Source organism: Schistocerca nitens, chromosome 1 (assembly GCF_023898315.1).
Source record: "Schistocerca nitens isolate TAMUIC-IGC-003100 chromosome 1, iqSchNite1.1, whole genome shotgun sequence".
NCBI lineage: Eukaryota > Metazoa > Arthropoda > Insecta > Orthoptera > Acrididae > Schistocerca > Schistocerca nitens.
The window spans coordinates 842988354-843009019 of NC_064614.1; the positions used below are offsets into that span (position 1 = coordinate 842988354).

The 20666-nt window shown below is 42.2% G+C and overlaps 1 protein-coding gene across 1 annotated transcript in view; it reads left to right on the forward strand.

Moving 5' to 3' along the window:
* Positions 1-20666, forward strand: part of LOC126263189 (ubiquitin carboxyl-terminal hydrolase 34) — a 524696-nt gene that overhangs the window by 54076 nt on the left and 449954 nt on the right. Inside the window, exon 10 of the mRNA XM_049960250.1 lies at positions 18570-18675. Within this exon, the coding sequence (XP_049816207.1) occupies positions 18570-18675 (106 nt within the window). The remainder of the gene's footprint in view (positions 1-18569; positions 18676-20666) is intronic.

Below are 20666 nucleotides of genomic sequence, written 5' to 3' on the forward strand. Positions count from 1 at the left end.
TTATTTCTGAAATCAGTGAAGGTATTTTAAATTTGCCTTGCAACTCCAAGGAAATGCAATTTTTTTCACCAGATGCGTATCTTTTTATTGAAATAAAATAACAACAGTGGTCTTAATGAAACATGCATACCATTTGTCTTGCTTTCTCCATCTAAAAACAGTTCATTACAAAAGATATTGATGTTAGTGCTTCAGATTTTTGCTCACAAATGGGAGAAATATGAGAGACCTTACATTTTTCTCTCAACTTAGTTCTTTACTTGTCCTTGAAATCTCAAAATTTGTCAGAGAAAAATGCTGAAACTTGTCTGGAAATCAGGGAAACATCAGGGAATTTCACTTGGGGAAACTTGAGGCATCCCTGTGCCAACGGTTTGGTTGGTGAAGCACCCCTGTTGCCACGCTGTGGATGAACAGTGCCATGTTGTGTGACGCATTAGATGTTTGACAAATCTTGTTGTAAAGTGGTATTTTCTGACAGTGGAGTGTTCTGTGGAAAAGTTCAGCATGTGTGAACATGAAATTCACAATAAGTGGTCATCCAAGTACATGTTAGCGGCTGTGAAGACAATGTTCTGCTGCAAAATATTCCTCCGAATTCAAGACACTGGTTTGGCCATTGTAGTGTCGATGGACATTACACATCAAGTAATGACCTGCCAGCCAAAATAATATTTGATACATTTTTTAATGCATTCTTGACCCTATTTAACCATAGTATTCCCATAAAGAAAATCAAAATAATGGACAGCAGCCACAAATCCAGATCTCAAAACAGACAAAATATATGGTACACTAAACAGCTGACAGATCTAAAGAAACAAGTTTTGTTACTGTACAACATATACAATAGTATGAAGTCTGACTGTGCCAAATCAGCCTATGTGGAATGCAGGAATGAATACAAAAAAGCCATCCTGCAAGCCAAAAAAACCTACAATGCCAACAGCATACATAATTCCACCAATAAATGCAAAACCGCTTGGAAAGTAATTAACAGTGCTGCCAGAGATACTAAAAAAGACAAAATTAATATCCCACCACAAACACTCAATGAGTTTTTTATTAATTCAGTGAAAGAAATAGGAGACGCAATTATCAAACCAGACATTAGTCCATCAGAGTTACTCTCCCAAAATTGGGGTACACAGTCACTAAATACAAGCATTGTAACCTTCTCTGAAGTATCGCCTAGATATGTACAAGGGGTCATAAAACAACTGAAATCATCTGATAGCTTAGATATATAAGGCATATCATGCAACCTGCTAAAAAAAGTGTGTGACCGCATTCTCTACCCCTTAACCCATTGCATAAACAAGTGCTTACTTGAGGGATACTTTCTTGATGAGTTAAAACTGTCTAGGATCGTCCCAGTATACAAAAAGGGAGATAAAGACTCTCCATCTAGCTACAGGCCTATTTCAATAGTACCCGCATTCTCCAAGGTAATAGAACGCATCATGTACCAACAATTATCATCTCACTTTGAGAATCTAGGAATAATTAATCCTACACAATACGGGTTTAGGAAGAATCTGTCGACCATTGATGCAATCAACACGGTAGTCAGTTACATCCTCAAAGTTTTTGAGAACAAAGGCTTTGCTCAGGTCTCATTCTGTGACCTAAGCAAGGCCTTCGACTGTGTTGAACACATGCCACTACTAGAGAAACTAGAATTCTACGGCATCAAAGAAAACAGTCTCAGACTATTAAAAGCTTATCTCAACAACCGTAAACAGGTAGTTTGTGTTCGTAAGGAAATGTCAAACATAGAAAATGTTAAAGTAGGTGTGCCTCAGGGATCTGTACTGGGGCCCTTCCTGTTTCTGATAATGATCAATGACCTCCCCTCGTTTATTAGATCCACCACTGTATTGTATGCAGATGATACGACTTTTCTCCATAGCAGTAACAATCTTAATGATCTTAAAACCTGTGCTGAAAATACCCTCACTCATGCAGCATATTGGTCCAGAGCAAATGGTTTCCTGATAAATGAAAGTAAAACTCAACAGATAATCTTCACTCTAAGAGACAAGCCACTATCTGATGACCCTAGTTCTGTTAAATTCCTGGGAGTTTATTTAGACGAAAAGTTATCCTGGGGCCAACATGTAAACTATATTACTAGTAAGCTATCTAGAGTAATTTATTTATTAAGACAACTCAGAAATTGTGTACCTGAAACATACATCAGATCATCTTATTTTGCATTTTTCCAGAGTATAATATCCTATGGCATTATCTTGTGGGGTAACTATAGTCATATACATGACATCCTATTATTGCAGAAGAAAGCCATTAGGATAATTACAAATTCTTCACATAAGGCTCACTGCAAACCCTTATTTACTAAACAAAAAATTATGACTGTAATAAACCTCTATATATACAGTGTCTTAATCTTTACGAAGAAGAAGCTACAAGATGTGAAATGTAGAAAAAATGTAAATTGTTACAACACAAGAAGCATCAAACACATATACACGCCTTACCACAGACTATAAAAATCAATAAATAGCTATGAAGTCACAGGGCACAAACTATTTAATAAGCTGCCACATGCCATACAGGATCTTCCTGAACATACATTCAAAGAAAGACTGCATGAATGGTTTATTGCCCACCCGTTCTATGATATCAATGAATTCTTCAACTGTAAAATGCAGTAATCCAACAGATGACCCACTGTACATTTATTGTAATATAAGCTAAAATATTTCAGTAGTCAATACCTTATCACACTGTATTATAAATTGTAACTTCATTTGACGTTGTCAATTGCTGTAATGGCCTAAAGACAATAAAATCTTTATTATTATTATTATTATTAATAATAGTAATGAACAGTGCGCCACTGGCCTAGCATGTGAAGGCGGAGTTAATGGAACTTGTAGTGCTGTTCAAGCCAATAACTCCATGCTACCATGTTGACGAACTGGCTAACACTAAAGGACAATTTAATCACGATTTCTCTTTATCGCGCTCATTTAAATCCAAATGGGCATAGGTGAAAAGTAATGTGGCAACAATAAATGTACGCTCAGTGAGGTTGAAATGCTGACAAAAGAAACTGTTGCAAATATTACACCACAGGAGTGGTCTCAAGTTGTCAACCATACGAAGAATGTAGTTGAAGACCATGGATTTATTAAGTACCGTGACGAGTTTTGAGTAATATATAATCTCTTGTTGCCATGTTAACATGCACTTCTTTTTCAGAAGCCGAGTGTACAAATATTAGTCTCACTAACGTTCTATTGCAGTTGAAATTGTGACAGAACCCTGAGACGGTGTATTATTAAACTAGCAACTTAGAGCAAAACAGGTCAACAGTTATGAAAAGCCCATTGTCAGTATAAAAATAAACGTGTAACTTCTTTACTTATTTTGTTGCAAAATGGAGCTCTTTATGTACTTTTCATATTCCCGACATTGGAGACAGGTAGCAATATCCTTCCAAGTTCAAAGAATAATGCAATATGTTATCTCAATATCATATGCAGCAAAATATCACCGAACATGCACCGAAACCGAAGTCATAGCAACCCCGATTTTTCACTGCAAACTTATACAAATTTCTTGCATTAATTTACCTAATATCAAACCATCACCATAACTATGGCCATTATTAAAATTATAGGTAGTTCATCATGGAGCTGATGAATTAAGCTATAAGATGTGCGTGAATCATTGTGTATTACCCAATAGTTTCTTCAAAATAGTTCAAGAAGAACTGCAGATCAGCTGGCTCACGCAGCTTGCTGTCCCTGCAGTCAAGAGAGTTTGACAGGTTTTGTGACGAGTAGACTTAGCATTATTGTCACCTGCTGACACTTTCAGCACACATTGGCAACTGTGCTTCCCTTCCACTCACTCTGTACTTAACTTTCATAAGTTACAGCTAATTTTAAATGCGCTCTAGTTATGTGATCTACCCATTTCATCTTCAGCGCTCTTCTGTTGCATCACATTTCAAAAGCTTCCATTCCCTTCTTGTTTAAACTGTTTATCATCAATGTTTCATTTCCATACAAGGCTACCCTCATTACAAATACTTTCTGAAAAGTCTTCCTAACACTTAAATCTAAGTGTTTGTGATCAAAAGTATCCAGATACCTGGCTGAAAATGACTTACAAATTTGTTGTGCCCTCCATCGGCAATTCTGGAATTCAGTATGGCCTTGGCCCACCGTTAGCCTTGGTGATAGCTTCCACTCTTGCAGGTATACTTTCAGTCAGGTGCTGGAAGGTTTCTTGGAGAGTGGCAGATCATTCTTCACGGAGTGCTGCACTGAGAAGATGTATTGATGTTGGTTGGTGAGGCCTGGCACGAAGTTGGCATTCCAAAACACCCCAAAGGTGTTCTATAGTATTCAGGTCAGCACTCTGTGCAGGCCAGTCCACTACAGGGATGTTATTGTCGTGTAACCACTCTGCCCCAGGCCATGCATTATGAACATGTACTTGATTGTGTTGAAAGATGCAGTCGTCATCCCCGAATTGCTCTTCAACAGTGGGAAGCAAGAAGGTGCTTAAAACATCATAAGCCTGTGCTGTGATAGTGCCATGCAAAACAACAAGCAGTGCAAGCCCCCTCCATAAAAAACACGACCACACCACTGCCTCCGAATTTTACTGTTCGCACTACACACTCTGGCAGATGTTCACCAGGCATTCACCATACCAACACCCTGCCATCGGATCGCCACATTGTGTACTGTGATTCGTCACTCCACTGTTCAATCGTCCAATGTTTACACTCCTTACACCAATTGAGGTGTCGTTTGGCATTTACTGGCATGATGTGTGACTTACGAGCAGCCGCTCGATCATGAAATCCATGATTTTCTCACCTCCCACCTAACTGCGATAGTACTTGCAGTGGATCCTGATGCAGTTTGGAATTCCTGTGTGATGGTCTGGATAGATGTGTGCCTATTACACATTACGATACTCTTCAACTGTCGGCATTCTCTGTCAGTCAACAAGACGGGGTCCCATCACGTTTCCACTTCACTATCACATCGTAAACAGGGGACTGAGGGATGTTCAGGAGTGTAGAAATCTCGTGTACAGACCTATGACACAAGTGACTCCCTATCACCTGACCACATTCAAAGTCCGTGAGTTCCGCGAAGCACCCCATTCTGCTCTCTCACGATGTCTGATGACTACTGATGTCGCTTATATGGAGTACCTGGCAGTAGGTGAAAACACAATGCACCTACTATGAAAAAGTATGTTTTTGGGGCTGTTCGGATACTTTTGATCACATAGTGTATATTCAGTGTTAACAAATTTCTCTTCAAACACTCTCCTTGCCATTGTCAGTCTATATTTTATGTTCTCTACTTTGGCCTTCATTTAATTTGCTGCCCAAAAAGCAAAACTTGTTTACCACTTCAAGTGTTTCATTTTCTAATCTAATTCCTTCAGTATTACCTGTTCTAATTCCATTATGCTTATTTTGCTTTTGTAGATTCTCATCTTACACTGATCAGCCAGAACATTATGACAACCTACCTGCTAGCCAGTATGCCCACATTTGACATGGATAACAACGGCGGCACATCATGGCATGGAAGCACTGATGCCTTGGTAGGTCACTGAAGGGAGTTGGCACCACAAAAGCATACAGACGTCACTGAATTCTTGTAAAATCCGGGGAAGGGTATGATGAGCTCTGATGCTATGTTCAATTGCATCCCAGATGTGTACAATTGGGTTCAGATCTGGTGGGTTGGGGGACCAGCACATGGAATCGTTCGAGGAACACAGTGGTGAGCTCCAATTCACCACATTCCTGGCTTTTTGACATGGCACATTATCTTGCTGAAAAATGTCCCTGCTGTTGGGAAACATGATCACCTTGCAGGGGTGTACTTGGTCTGCAACCAGTGTTTGATACTCCTTGGCCATCATAGTGCCTTGCACAAGCTCCACTGGACACATGGATGCCCATATGAATGTCCGCCAGTGTATAATCGAGATTCTTCCAGCTTGCCTCCATTCCACAGTATGGGTGTTAAGGAGCTGTTACCCTGGAAGATGAATGATTTGTGCCCTCCTATCAACATGATCAAGAAGGTATCAGGATTCATCAGACCACGCAATGCTCTGCCAGTGCACCAATGTCCAGTGCCGATGGTCATGTCCCTATTTCAGTCATAGTTGCCGGTCATCGACTGTGGAGGCCAATCGTTGGAGTGTTTGGTGCCTTGTATGTTCAGACACACGTGTACTCTGCACAGCATTAAAATATGGTGTTAGTTCTACCGTAGTTCGCCGCCTGTCCTGTTTCACAGGCTGCCCGGCCTACGTCATCCGACATCTGTAATGAGGTATGGCAAACTAACTCCACCTGTGGACCTTTATTTCGCCACATGTTGAAGACACTCATCACAGCATTCCTCGAACATCCGACAAGCCGTGCAGTTTCAGAAATGCTCGTGCTGAGCCTTCAAGCCATCACAATCAGCTCTCAGTCAAACTTAAATAGATTGTGCTCTTTCGCCATTCTACACATGCTCACTGATACTACGTGCAACGTGCGTGTGTCTGCCTGTCAGTCATTTGTCATCAGGTGATGCTGCTATCATCTGGATGGGTTCATATCGATAGTAGGTCACTGTCTGACGTTTGCCTGCTTTATTTATTCATTGATAGTCCTCAGTGCCGTCTTACTGCATTGTTATACTGGCTGAAAAATGGGGGATTGACTACTGTAAAAGATGTAGCTGACAGTTGCACAGTTGTGTTTCACAGTTCTTTACTCCCACTGTTCACAACCTCAAATATTACACAATTGTATGGCCAATTCACTATTAGTAAATGTAGATAAGCCTCATTAATAGGATGCAGGCAAACATCAGCATACTGCTGCAGTAGTTTGCTGTTGAACATCATGATCAGTAAAAACTAACCACACAGTTCACAGTTCTCGCAGACTAATTAACTAGGAATAGCTAAAATAAATTAGGAAATTAATTACATACACAAAACTAAACAAAGAACTGGGCCTGGAGCTATATTCCTTAAGACTGAGGGCCAACCTTTCTCTTTTATGAAAAGTCGAATTATACTCACATTAATGGTAATTAGGCAGAAATGAAAATAAAATGAATTTAAGGAGCCAGATGGCAAAACAAGAGAGGATGTAATGAGATCCCAGCTTGCTTCGTCACATTACCCCTCATTGGATTGACCAGATAGATATTGCAAATAGCTAACTGGGCTTGTCAGTGACCACAAGCGAGCCCAGAAAGTGGGTTTAACATTCTACACACAAAAGAATATTACATAAGAAATCTCCGTATCAAAAATTACAGTTCATATGTATTTCAAATTCCTACTTACATGAACTGGCCATATGAAATTCCCCATACAAAATATTTACATATAGTGTATTGTAGAATGGCACAAAATATCCACAAATTATATTTTTAATAAAAATAGGCATCTTTATCATAAGTGATGTCCTTTTTCGATAAATAAAGATTACATTTTAAGATACATGTCACTTTATACAAGTCCTTTCATGCTTCAGAGAATAAAACGATTATGGGTTGCAGAAAGTTAAATTACACTGGACCTTGTAGTTCATTTTCAGATAGAAAATATCACTTTTTCAATGTTTAGTATTTTGCACAAGCACTTTCACTATTTTAATGAGCTTTAACCTGTTTTCTCACCAAGTCATCCACACCTTCAACAGGTCCAAGTGACAGCTAGTAAGGAAATGCACTACTATCAGTTCCCTTGGAGGTGGTTCTCCTCTGCCACAGTACATGAAAAAAAAAAATTAGACAAAATACCCTACTTTAATACACTCACTTTTACTTCTAAGTATAAGGAAAAAATGTTTCACACTAATGGCAAATAATACTCATTACTGCATAAATAAATACATTACAGTTCTCATAACCTCACAATAATTAGAACTAAAATTGACTATAGTATGAAAAGTGGGAACTAGTAAAATTTAAAACCAAGTGCACATTACCCTACAAAACATTACTCTAGGTTATTGTTGTCTCAAACTGTTAAAATTGAAAGATTTGGTTTCTTTTCTATTTGCAAAATCACTAAAATTTCAAGCCCTGGTTTGAAATTCGCACAATTTATGGACACATATCAACTTAATGTCCAAAATATGTACATTACTTCTAACAAAAACTCAAAGAATGGTCACCATCATATAACTTAATTATTACTCAAATCAAAATTAAGGGGATGGAAGTTGTACCAAATCATTGCCCTGCTTCTCCACTCAACTTTGAGTGCTACTGTCATTCAACCAGAAAATTAAATCCTCACAAAATGTTACCAAATAGTTGACTTGTCAGAATATTCACATCACTCTAGCACCAAAGTTATCTCTTAATCAGCAAAATTACTTTTCTTCATTCCACTATTTCCACTTTTAAGTTCATAATTCCTCAGAACACAAATAGAAGTTTTCAGATAACCTGTAGATCCGCTAATGCAGCATTATATGACTTGTACTCACTAAAATATCGCTCTTTCTGTTAAGCTCTCATTCCCAGCTGCAGTGTCATGAATTGCACAATATACATAGTACTGAATGTTGCCTAGTTCAAAAATAGATCATCAATATAGTTACACCACACTTGTTTGTATACAGTTATCTTTTTCATTATACAATCATGTCTATCAGTTCCATTATTTTACCTTCATTTCTTGCCTCTTTAGCTAGTGAAGTACATTCTCAAAAAAATATCCCTGTGGTAGATTCTAGCCTGAAGGGCGATATAGATACAAATCTTGCTTATTCTTTTCACACACATTACTCCAGGCGACTATGTTCAAAGCTTTATTTCCTTAATGTTAGAAGAGCCTGTACCATGACACACTTAGTTATCTCCATACGCTGATTCCACTGAACACAAACACTTCTATTATAGCAAGTAATATTATCCTACTATCAAATTCCAGTCTCCCATTAAAATCAAATTTTCTTCTCCCATACCTATCCGAATAATTTCTTTTATCTCATACATTTCTTCAGTCTTATCTTCATCCACAGAGCTAGTTGGCATATGAACATGGACTACCGTGATGGTTATGGGCTTAGTGTCAATCATGGCTATGATAATGCATTCACTGTGCTGTTTATAGTAGCTTACCCCATTCTTATTTTCTTATTCATTATTATCTGTAAGACTATATTCACCTGATCAGAAATCCTATTCCTCCTGCCCCCTAAGTTAATTAATTCTCACTATATCTGACTTCAACCTATCCACTTGGCTTTTTAAATTTTCTAATCTATGTACATCATTAAGGGGTCTAACACAGTAGTCCCAACCTGGAGATATGAGTGGGGAACTATTCGGCCAGAATGTGTTACCCAAGAGGATGCCATCATCATTGTTTAACAATACATTAGGGCTGCACACCCTTGTGAAACCTCCCTGCGGGTTCGGGGGTAAGAATGGGCCCGCGGTATTCCTGCCTGTCGTGAGAGGCGACTAAAAGGAGTCTCAAATGTTTCGGCCTATATGTGATGGTCCCCTAAGGGGTTTGACCACTACATTTCAAAATTTTCTGTTAGTGCGTACCGTCTGGGGAAGGACACCTTACGTGGTGCATTATATATCCATCTTGCCCTAAGATATGGCCCATTCATTATTGTCATGGAGTTGGACTCCACCGAGCTTCTGGGCACATCGGCTGAAGTGTGTTCCGGGTAGCATACGTTCCCTCCATTGTGCACTTCCATCTTTGCCCTCGTGATATACATGGATATTCGATACCCGACATCCAGCATGGTATCCAGTCCGTTGTGGTGGGGTCATCATTTACCCTCTTGGTGGTGGCCGCCTGACTACACAGGGATCGCACTGCTGATGCCTGAGCTGCTACCTCCCCACGTATGCCAAGGAGTAGATGCCTACCCCTCTGGAGCATCAGGACTCCCGGCAAAGGCCATCCTGCCAGATGGTCTTTGCTGTGGCTGCATGGCACCCGTGGGGAGAGCCCATGGTCAGAGTGGGTGGCATCAGAGCGGATGACCCGCAATGAAGCGTGTTACATCGTCTCTCACTGGTGGGCCTCCACCAGCAGTCTCTAAGCGATCGAGGTCTAACCTCAACAGCAAGAAATACCATCCAAGATCATTTCCCTCCCTTGGCCACTCCATGGGAGGAACGTATGGCTAAAGAAGGCAGAAGAGATTATTCACCCCGGTACCTCGTCTGTACGCGAGTTGATGGTGAATCATTTATATCGACGAAACCTCAGCTTTTTGTAGAGCATATAGAGGACCAGTTCGGGGAGGTGGAGGGCTTGTTCAAAATGCGCTCTGGTTCAGTTCTCACCAAAACAGCATCCTCTGCCCAGTCACGGAGGTTGCTCGCTTGTGACAGGTTGGGGGATGTTTCAGTTAGCATCACGCCCCATAAGAGTCTAAACATGGTCCAGGGTATTATCTTCCACAGGGATCTTCTTCTGCAGTCTGACGATGAACTACGCACCAACCTAGAACGACGAGGTGTTCACTTCATCCGGCGCGTCCATCGGGGTCTGAGGGATAATCAGGTAGCCACCGGTGCTTTCATCTTGGCCTTCGAGGGTGATGTCTTACCCGAAAATGTGAAGGTGATGGTTTACCGCTGTGATGTAAAGCCATATATCCCTCCTCCGATGCGGTGTTTTAAATGCTGGAAGTTTGGGCATATGTCATCCCGATGTACTTCCAGCATCACGTGTCGAGATTGTGGATGTCCTTCGCATCCCAATACTCCATGTGCCCAGCCTCTCATCTGTGTCAACTGCAGAGAAAACCATTCCCCCTGCTCGCCGGACTGTAGGATATTCCAGAAAGAACGGAAGATAATGGAATATAAGACCCTGGACCGCCTGACCTACACCGAGGCTAAGCGGAAATATGAGAGGCTACATCCAGTGCCAATGACATCAACCTATGCCGCTGCTGCAACAACGGTTCTATCATCTCCCGTGTCATCACGTGCGGTTGGCTCTATGATCTGTCAAATTCCACCTGCCCCCTTGATTGTGGGGGGCACTTCACTCCCTGTTGCTCCTGCTCCATCTATTTCAGGAGCAACACCCCCCACAACCATCAGGGACATCGGTTCCCACTTCCCAGCCGGAGAAGCATAAGGCTTCTTTGGCCCCTCTCACCAAGAAGGGGTCCCTTGGGGACCTCCCTTCACAAGTTTCGAACAGCGGCAAAGCGGACACCCGCAAGTGGCTGAAACAACCACTGGTCGCTGGTCGTAGGGCCTCACGGTCTTCGTCCGTCCCTGAGACTGACACAGTGAGGCTCTCCCAGCCTGAACCACCAAAGGCCCAACATGAGAAGCAGAAGAAGAAAAAGGTTCCCAAGAATCCCGACATTGTGGTGGCATCCGTCCCACCGCTTCCTACCAGCTCAGCGTCTGAGGATGAGGTCGAGATTCTGGTGTCTGCTGAAGACCTGGATCTCGCCGGACCCTCGGACGCAATGGATGTCGCTCGCGCGTGTACTGAACTGGCAGCAAGTGACCCAGTGGCGTAATCTGCCTCCCCAATCCCTTCACGTTTTTCTCAGCCATGGACAATGTCATCCTCCAGTGGAACTGCGGTGGTTTCTTCCACCATCTTGCTGAGCTCTGACAACTTCTCAGCATTCGCCCTTTCTTCTGCATTGCTCTTCAAGAAACTTGGTTTCCAGCGATGCGAACCCCCGCCCTCCGTAGCTATCGGGTTTATTATAAGAACCGGGCAGCTTATGAAAGGGTATCTAGTGGCATCTGCGTCTATGTCCCTCACTCTCTTCACAGTGAGTCTGTCCCTCTACAAACACCTTTAGAGGCTGTTGCTGTTCGGGTGTGGACGCCAAGGGCTGTTACTATCTGCAGTCTCTCTCTTCCACCAGATGGTGATGTCCCGCAGCATGTCCTGGCTGCGTTGATAGCCCAATTGCCGCCACCTTTCCTGTTACTGGGCGACTTCAACACCCATAACCCTCTGTGGGGTGAGTCAGTGGCAACAGGTTGAGGCGCCACCATTGAGAATGTATTGGCATAGCTCAACCTCTCTCTTTTAAATGATGGTGCCTTCACACATTTCAGTGTGGTGCATGGCACGTACTCCGCCATTGACCTTTCAATGTGCAGCCGTAGCCTCTTACCGTCTGTCCAATGGAGTGTGCATGACGACCTGTGTGGTAGTGACCACTTTCAGATCTTTCTGTCACTGCCGCAACGTCACTCTTGTGGGCGCCCTTGCAGATGGGCTATGAATAAGGCTGACTGGGACTTGTTCTCCTCCATTGCTGCTATTGAGCCTCTTTCTAATGAAGCCATTGATGCGGTGGTTCACTCGGTCACCACAAGCATCATTACTGCCGCAGAATCTGCCGTTGCCCGTTCTTCTGGGTCCCCTCGGCGGAGGACTGTGCCTTTGGTGGTTGCCTGCAATCGCCGAGGCGATTAAAGATTGCAGGCGGGCGCTCCAGCGTCACAAGCGGCATCCATCTTTAGAAATCCTCGTCGCCTTTAAATGGCTCCGTGTGCGGGCCCGCCGCACCATTCACCAACACAAGCAGGAGTGCTGGGAACGGTATGTCTTCACCATTGGCCTCCATGTCTCTCCTTCGCAGGTCTTGGCGAGGATTAGACGCCTCTATGGCTATTGGACCCCTGACAGCGTCCCTGTGCTGTCACTGAATGGAGCTGTCAGATGCTGAAACACCTTTCAGTGATCTGCCAGCGACGCCTCCTCGACCTTTACAACCGTATCTGGGTCGAGGGTGAGTTTCTGTCGCAATGGCGGGAAAGCATTGTTATCCCCGTTTTAAAACCTGGCAAGAACCCATTGGAGGTGGACAGCTACTGCCCCATTAGCCTCATCAACATTCTTTGCAAGTTGCTCGAACGCATGGTGAGCCGGCGGTTGAGTTGGGTAAACGGGGCCTTCTGGCTTCGTCTGAGAGTGGGTTCCGTAAAGGCCGCTCTACCGCCGACAATCTGGTGAGCCTGGAGTCAGCCATCCGTACGGCCTTTGCCCGCCGTCAGCACCTCGTCGCTGTCTTTTTCGACATGCAGAAGGCGTACAATACGACATGGCGCCATCGCATTCTCTCTACGCTTCATGATTAGGGTCTTCGGGGTCCGCTGTCGATTTTCTACAAAATTTTCTGTCGAATCGTACCTTCCACATGCAAGTCGCGGCCTCCCATAGTTCCTCCTGAGTTCAGGAGAAAGGGGTACCACAGGGATCTGTCCTAAGTGTCTGCCTGTTTTCAATTGCAATTAACAGGCTTGCTGCGGCAGTGGGAACATCTGTCTCAGCTTCCTTGTATGCTGACGACTTCTGCCTCTACTATAGCTCCATTGGCATTGCAGCTGCTGAACATCAGCTGCAGGACACTATCCGCAAGGCACAGTCTTGGGCTGTAGGGCATGGCTTCCAGTTTTCGGCTGCCAGGACCTGCGTTATGCATTTCTGCTGGCGATGAACAATTCACCCTGAGCTGCGGCTTTATTTTGCCGGCAACTTCTTGCTGTGGTGGAGACACATCGGTTTTTGGGTGTGGCTTTTGACACCCGGTTGACTTGGCTGCCTCATATTTGGCAGCTTAAACAGATTTGTTGGCGGCACCTTCATGCTCTGCGATGCTTGAGCCACACCAGCTATGGCGCCGACCGATCTACCCACTTTGGGCTCTACTAGGCATTAATCCAGTCCCGTCTGGATTATGGGAGCCTGGCTTATGGTTCAGCATCCCCTTCTGCATTGCGGGTGCTGGACCCAATCCATCACAGCAGGATACGACTTGCCACTGGTGCTTTCCAGACCAGCCCTGTGAACAGCATACTTGTGGAGGCAGGTATCCCTCCACTGCAGTTTCGGTGCCAACGTTTACTGGCTGCTTATGCTGCACATGTTTGTAGCCTCCCCGGGAATCCTAATTATTGTCTCCTGTTCCCTCAGTCAGTCGTCCATCTCCCAGAATGTCGGCCCCGGTCGAGTTGTACGATCACGGTCTGCTTTAGAGCGCTTCTCCGGGGGCTTGAGGTTTTCCCTCTTCCACCTCCTTTCCGGGCCCCTCTGCGTACACCCCCGTGGTGTGTGCCCCGCCCTTGCCTTCAGCTCAAATTGGCACAGGGCCCGAAGGACTCAATCCCTCCGTAGGCCTTCCACCGCCGCTTTCTTTCCATCCTTGCCACGTATCTAGGCTCTGGCGTTGTTTACACTGACGGTTCTATGGTTTCTGGTCGTGTCGGTTATGCTCTGACTCTAGGGGACCATTACGAACAGTATTCATTGCCGGCTGGCTGCAGCGTTTTCACTGCTGAGCTGGTCGCCATCTCTCGTGCCCTAGAGAATATCCGCTCTTGCTCAGGTGAGTCCTTAGTTATCTGTAGCGACTCCCTGAGCAGTTTACGAGCTATCGACCAGTGTTTCCCTTGCTCTTGTCTGGTGATGGCTGTCCAGGAGTCCCTCCATACGCTTGCCCGTTGCGGCCGCTCTGTGGTCTTTGTGTGGACCCCAGGCCATGTTGGGATACCGGGCAATGAACATGTTGACCGCCTGGCCAAACAGGCCACCAGTAAACCATCTCTAGACATAGGCCTCCCAGAGACCGATTTGTGAGCGATCTTACGCCGCAAAGTTTTCGAACTTTGGGACACTGAATGATGCAACCTGACCACACCAAACAAACTCCGTCCTATCAAGGAGACGACGGATGTATGGCGATCAGCCATGCGAGCCACTCGCAGGGACTCAGTAGTCCTTTGTCGGCTCCGCACTGGCCACACCCGCTTGACAGACAGCCATTTACTGCGCCCTGAGGACCCGCCTCTATGTCGCTGCGGGTTGGCTTTGACAGTGGTTCACATTTTGGTGGCCTGTCCCGTTTTAACTGTGCTCAGGCAGTCGTTTGCGCTGCCTGATACCCTCCCTGCCCTTTTAACAGATGACACTGCCATGACAGGCTTAGTTTTGCGTTTTATTTGGACAGGGGGCTCTTATCACTTTATCTAAGTGTTTGCCTTTTTTGTGTTGAGTCTGGCCTTTGGCCTACGATTTTAGATTGGTTTATATTTTTAGTGTGTTTCTAGGTGGTTGGCTTTTCCTTTTTTGTCTCTATGGTTGGCCAACCACTGTCACACTCTGTGTGATTTTAATTCCTTTTGTCTGGTCTCTGTCTAAGTCTTTCTTGTCCTGTTTCGTCTGCTGTCTTTTCCGTTCTTTTTTATTCTGTGTGGTTGTTTGAAATTTTGGAAAATGGACCAATGACAGTAGCAGTCTGGTCCCTTCAATCCGACAAACCAACCAACCCTTGTGAAAAATTACAGCTGTAGTTTCCCACGGCTTCCAGCCATTCGTAGTATCAGCACAGCAAGGCCTTTTTGCCTGCGTTACAGTGTCAAACCAAACAATGGAAAATCCAAGCTGAAACATAACAATACTATGAAAAGGATAGTTTCGACTTGCCATATAGCGGAGATGACAAGTTGGAGAGATGTACAACAAAAAGATTGTCAGAAAATGATCTTTCAGCCAAGAAGGCCTTTATAAAAAATAGATGAAAAACACACACAAAATCAAACTCACGCACGCAGTCACAACTCACACACACATAACCACAGTATCTGGCAGCTGTTGCTAGACTGCCTTGATTTGGAAGGAGCAAGGATCCATAGTGATGGTTGAAAATACATAAATAATGTAGAATTACATCAAAACATTCTCAAAAATAAACCGAAACACGTGAGAAAAATCACAAAAAGAATGAAATGGATGAAGTAAGGAGGAATTTGATGAAATCTGAGGGGATAGGCCGATAGTGAAAGGCAAAAACCAACTGAAATTGGCATGAAGACACAGTGGGATCAAAGGAAAAAATAAAATAAAATAAAATAATTGTAATGTGGATTGTAGGTCTGTGGGTGGATAAGTATGAAGAAATGAGATTGCAGATGTGACTGGATTAGATGAGTTCGTAAGTGTGAACTGGAATAGGGAGGAGAAGGAGTGGGGGGTGGGGAGGGATTGATAGGATGAGATACAAGTTCATCTGGCACAGGAAAGGTAAGGGAAATAACACGTGAAAATACTCAAGAGTGACGCAGGAAGAGAGATAAATTTGGACGTATGGGATTAATGACATCAGCAGGAGTAATGTGGTACATGAGATGCCGCTCCAACTATCAATGTGGTCTTGTAGCCATCTGTTGTGTGCAGCTGAGACGCTTGGTAAGGGTGGTTCATGCAGTGGAGCATGCAGTTCAGTTTGTAAGGCAGCAAGAGAAACACAGGAAACAAGAGAAAGATGGATGGACACTGAGTATAGTAATACTTTAGAAAATAGTAACAAAGGAAAACAGCACCGTGTTACGGGATGTAAGAAAAGCTGTCAGGCAAAATCAAACAATGAAAAATCCGCGATGTAATGTAACAACATTATGAATAGGATAGTTGATACTCACCATGTAGTGGAGATGCTGAGTTGCAGAAAGGCACAACAAAAAGACTGAAGGAAAGTGAGTTTCAGCCTTGCCCCTGCAGTTGCTGAAAAGCCTGCTGCCCCTCTTCAGGAACCCCGTGTTTGTCTGGCCTCTCGATAGATACATACCCCTCTATTGTTGTTGTAGCTATGGTACAGCTATCTCTATTCCATGGTTCATGGGGAGGGGGGAATTATGTAGTACTTATCAGAAAAAGTCAAATAGAGATTAGACTGTTGTTTGTGGAGGTCACAGAAGCACCATCCAAACTTGGTCTAAAAGGAAATTATTAGGAAACAAAGCACATGATACTTCAAAGATGTAGAGATGAACATGACAATTAATTGCCTCTAATAATTGACAAACATAAATTCAAACAAATTAAACAGTTCAAATTTCTGGGTAAAGTGTTAGATGAACAAAAGTAGGGGCAAGTTGAACTGAAAATGAGACTGCAAAATGCTAACAGGACCCACTAGTCCATAAAAAAAGCTTCTAGTCCATAAAAAAGCTTCTAGGGTCTAAACTACAATAAGGAAAACTAAAATGAAGCCACAGTCATCAGACCAGTTCTACTCTGTGAAGCAAAAATGTGGAGTTTAACAAAAACAAGACAACATCAGTTACAAGTTATTGATGACAAAGTGTATAGGGAAATTTATGGTCCATGCTATGATAATCACAAAGCTGGATGAGTGCACATGACGCAGAAGTCCACATGATATTACAACAAGCAACAATTATTAGCACAATAAATTACAGAAGAATTTAATAAGCAGGCTTTCTAGCCAGGAAGAAAGAGAATCAAGTGGTTTCAAGAATATTCAAGAAGTCATTTGGTAAAAGACCAACGAGGAGACCCAAGAATACATGGCTAACTGAAATTAAAACGTTATGCAACAGGGTGGGTGTAAATAATTGACAATAAATGTGACAAGATAGAAGCATTTAGAGGCAACATGTGAGACCAGCAGGGGATCTCAGAATCCCTTAGAAGCCAAGAAGAAGGGAATGTATAGATACTCTTCATGTAGCTATACATTACCTACAGAAATGCACTTGTGATATATAATTTTCTTTGTTCAACTTGTGCTCAGGCAGACATAATGCTATTTCTCTCTCTCTCTCTCTCTCTCTCTCTCTCTCTCTCTCTCTCTCTCCCCCTCCCTCTTTTTCTTATTTTTTTCTTATTTTTTTTTCTTCCCCCCCCCCCCCCCCCCACTTTAGGTTCTGTGAACAAATAAGGAGTTTGTTAACTTTTTTTTATAAGCAAATAAGTTACTTAAATTTGTTTTTTAGTTCTCTAACGTTCTTATGTGCAGTGGTAAGGTTATTCAGATACGTTTCTCTTATGTGTGACATTTAAGTTATCTCCACCTTTGGTAGAGTACCTTATATGAATGAGGTTTTTAACTTAAAATGACTCTCAGGTGTAATTAAAGGAATTCTACCATTGGTTATGCTACCAGTTCAGCTAATATCTTCTTCACCTTCCTATTAAGTTTCAGGTTGAGTAATGTGTATCCCTGTCTTCCAGTAGCTGCAATTGCTACAAAATGAATGTGAACACCACCCAAATGTAATGGCACTTGGGTCAGTTCCTGGTTAAATCACCTCATGGCATAAAAATAACCTAGAAAAGGTCATCGTTAAAAATGTTTAAGATCTCTTGAAAATGTCCTGATGCTTTACTGTTGCATACCTAAAAATTCGCTCTGATTATTTCATCGCTTTTCCAGAGATATCGTTTTTCAACAATGGAAGGAAGCTAGTGACAAGCTGAAACTTTGCTGTGATATATTAGGCATGAATGAACAGTGTAATTGGTAACAAATTACCTGTGAAAACTAGGGATCCATGTTCCAAGTACTGCTGTGACACACACATTCATCATTTTCGCAAACTGAAGCATCAACTTACAGTGAAAATCTACCCAGAAAATTCTCTCTTAAGATTGACTCTCTTGTTACTTGTACTTCATGTGTTTTGGATCATGTTGTCATTTAGCATCTGCATTGAGTTTGCATAACGTTCTGGTGTACAGTTGTTTATAATTATATTTTTCATGCTGTCTAGGAAGTCTGAAGGTGGAGGAATTAGAAGAAGAGGAAGATGTGAAAAATAATGTAGAAAGGGGTACAAGTCCTGTGAAGACACCAAAAATTTCCTGTCCACAGCAAGTGTGAGTATTAATGTAACATCAACGAGTGTGGTGATAGTTGTCATCTGATGTGCTAGTCTCAAAAATTTCTATTAGCTTGGTTAAAATAGTTAATGCCTTTACCTAAACTATTTTTAGGTGTGAAAAAGCCTCGTATTGGTGTGTAACATTTCATTATTAAAAATGCTCTGCAACTTTCTTCTTGCAATGTTTTCATGGCATGTAATACAATATGTAGAAACAAGTACTAACATACCTACTGTATCACATGTTATGTGTATGATAATCATTCTTTGAAATACAACATATGAGCAATAAAAATATAATTGGAGACAGCAAAGTGATGATCCTTTATCAGTATATTTTTTTGACTCCAGTCTCTCAGCTTTATTATATGCAAATACTTGAGATATTCCATCATCACACTTGTTTTTTAATGCCATTCCTCATTAAGTTCATTCAGTATATTAGCTTTTCATATTCAAGTTTTGAAAGACGTGCTGCTGCCTCCATATGTTTAAATGCTTCTCTGAAGTTTTGCCCTGTCGAATTATAATTGAAACTCAGCATTTCAAGAATAGCATCCATCCTCTTTGTTGAAAGTAAGATGAACTGCTGCGTATATTTCATTGAATGTACACAACGGCATTTTTGTCTTCAGGTTTTTCACATTAGCATATTGGAAGAGAGGCAGCAAATTAAGGCAGTGGAGGAACACTTTATCCACTATTTATATTCAAAATGTTGTAAACTTACTGGGCTCCTCGCTGTTGCCTTGTACATCTTTTTCTTCTTTCAGCGTCCATTTGGTGGCTGCTAGGCACTTTAAGCAATTTTTAAATAATTGAAGACAGCACTGCTGAAATCAGTGATAAAGATTAGATTTCAGATTATGAGATTGATAGGTATCACTAAGTAAGTCAGTAATGTACAGCTGTCAAGGAGTCTTAACTTAATAAAGAAGTGGCCATTCATGATGATGATGATGATGATAACTATATGAACATTATTCTATGAAGATTGAAGCACAACTTTATGGGGCTCACTATACGTGGCAGAATTTCATTTGCAGAATTTCCCTCATATTCTTGAGGGAAAATGCCTTCTTTCACAAAGCTCCTAGCATCCAGTCATGTTGATCTATCGATCATTCGTATGATTTTCAAACTCGTCCCTGTTGGTTTTTGAACACATTCTAAGTTGAATTCTGAATGAATCATAAGTTGACTTTTGAATGCGTGCATAGTGTACATAACAGCTTTTTCAGTAATAGACAATGACATTTCAATTTTTCATGTAGCAAAACATTTGACGAACTTTGTAATAGATTCTTTCGCAGAAAGGAAAGCACGCCATATAAAGCTGTAGCAAGATAGAGAGAAAAAATTCTAGGCGCTAAGGATTGAAGAAATGTGTACTGTCTTGCTTGTCTCTTGTCTTTACTGGTTTTATGTATTCTATATTTAATTTTACTTCACACAAAGCAGTGAGTTATTCGCTAATAGGCAATAAAGAATGCAGATTTTCTGATGAGTTCTTGTTCGCCTGATTACAAATAATCCCATCCAGTATTAATTGTGAATTTTTATTTTTTTAAAAAAGAGGAGCAGGATGTCAAACCGGCCGACTGGGAGCAGGAGAGGCAGCCCAGGACATTTTAATTTCCACTGTTCTGAATATAGTTTGATGGCATCCATTACAAAATATACACGAAATACAGTGATGTGCAATAGAAGAATGCTGTGTGAAGAGGTGTGGCACGGCACTTTGACACATTGACGACCAAGTAACATGTCTAGTATTGCCCCAGTTCGGAAGTATTGTAGATCCAGGGTTGATGTGCAGAGCAGTCTGAGTTGTAGCGGGGAAGTGTGTAGTCTCCATGTGACCCGTGTTTACATTTAGTGATTTTGCTGTTTCCCCTTCGTTTATGCTCTCATGCCAAATGAAAACAAAACAGATTTCTGTGGCCGGGAGCTATCAAGTGAATTAAAATACATTCACATAATTAT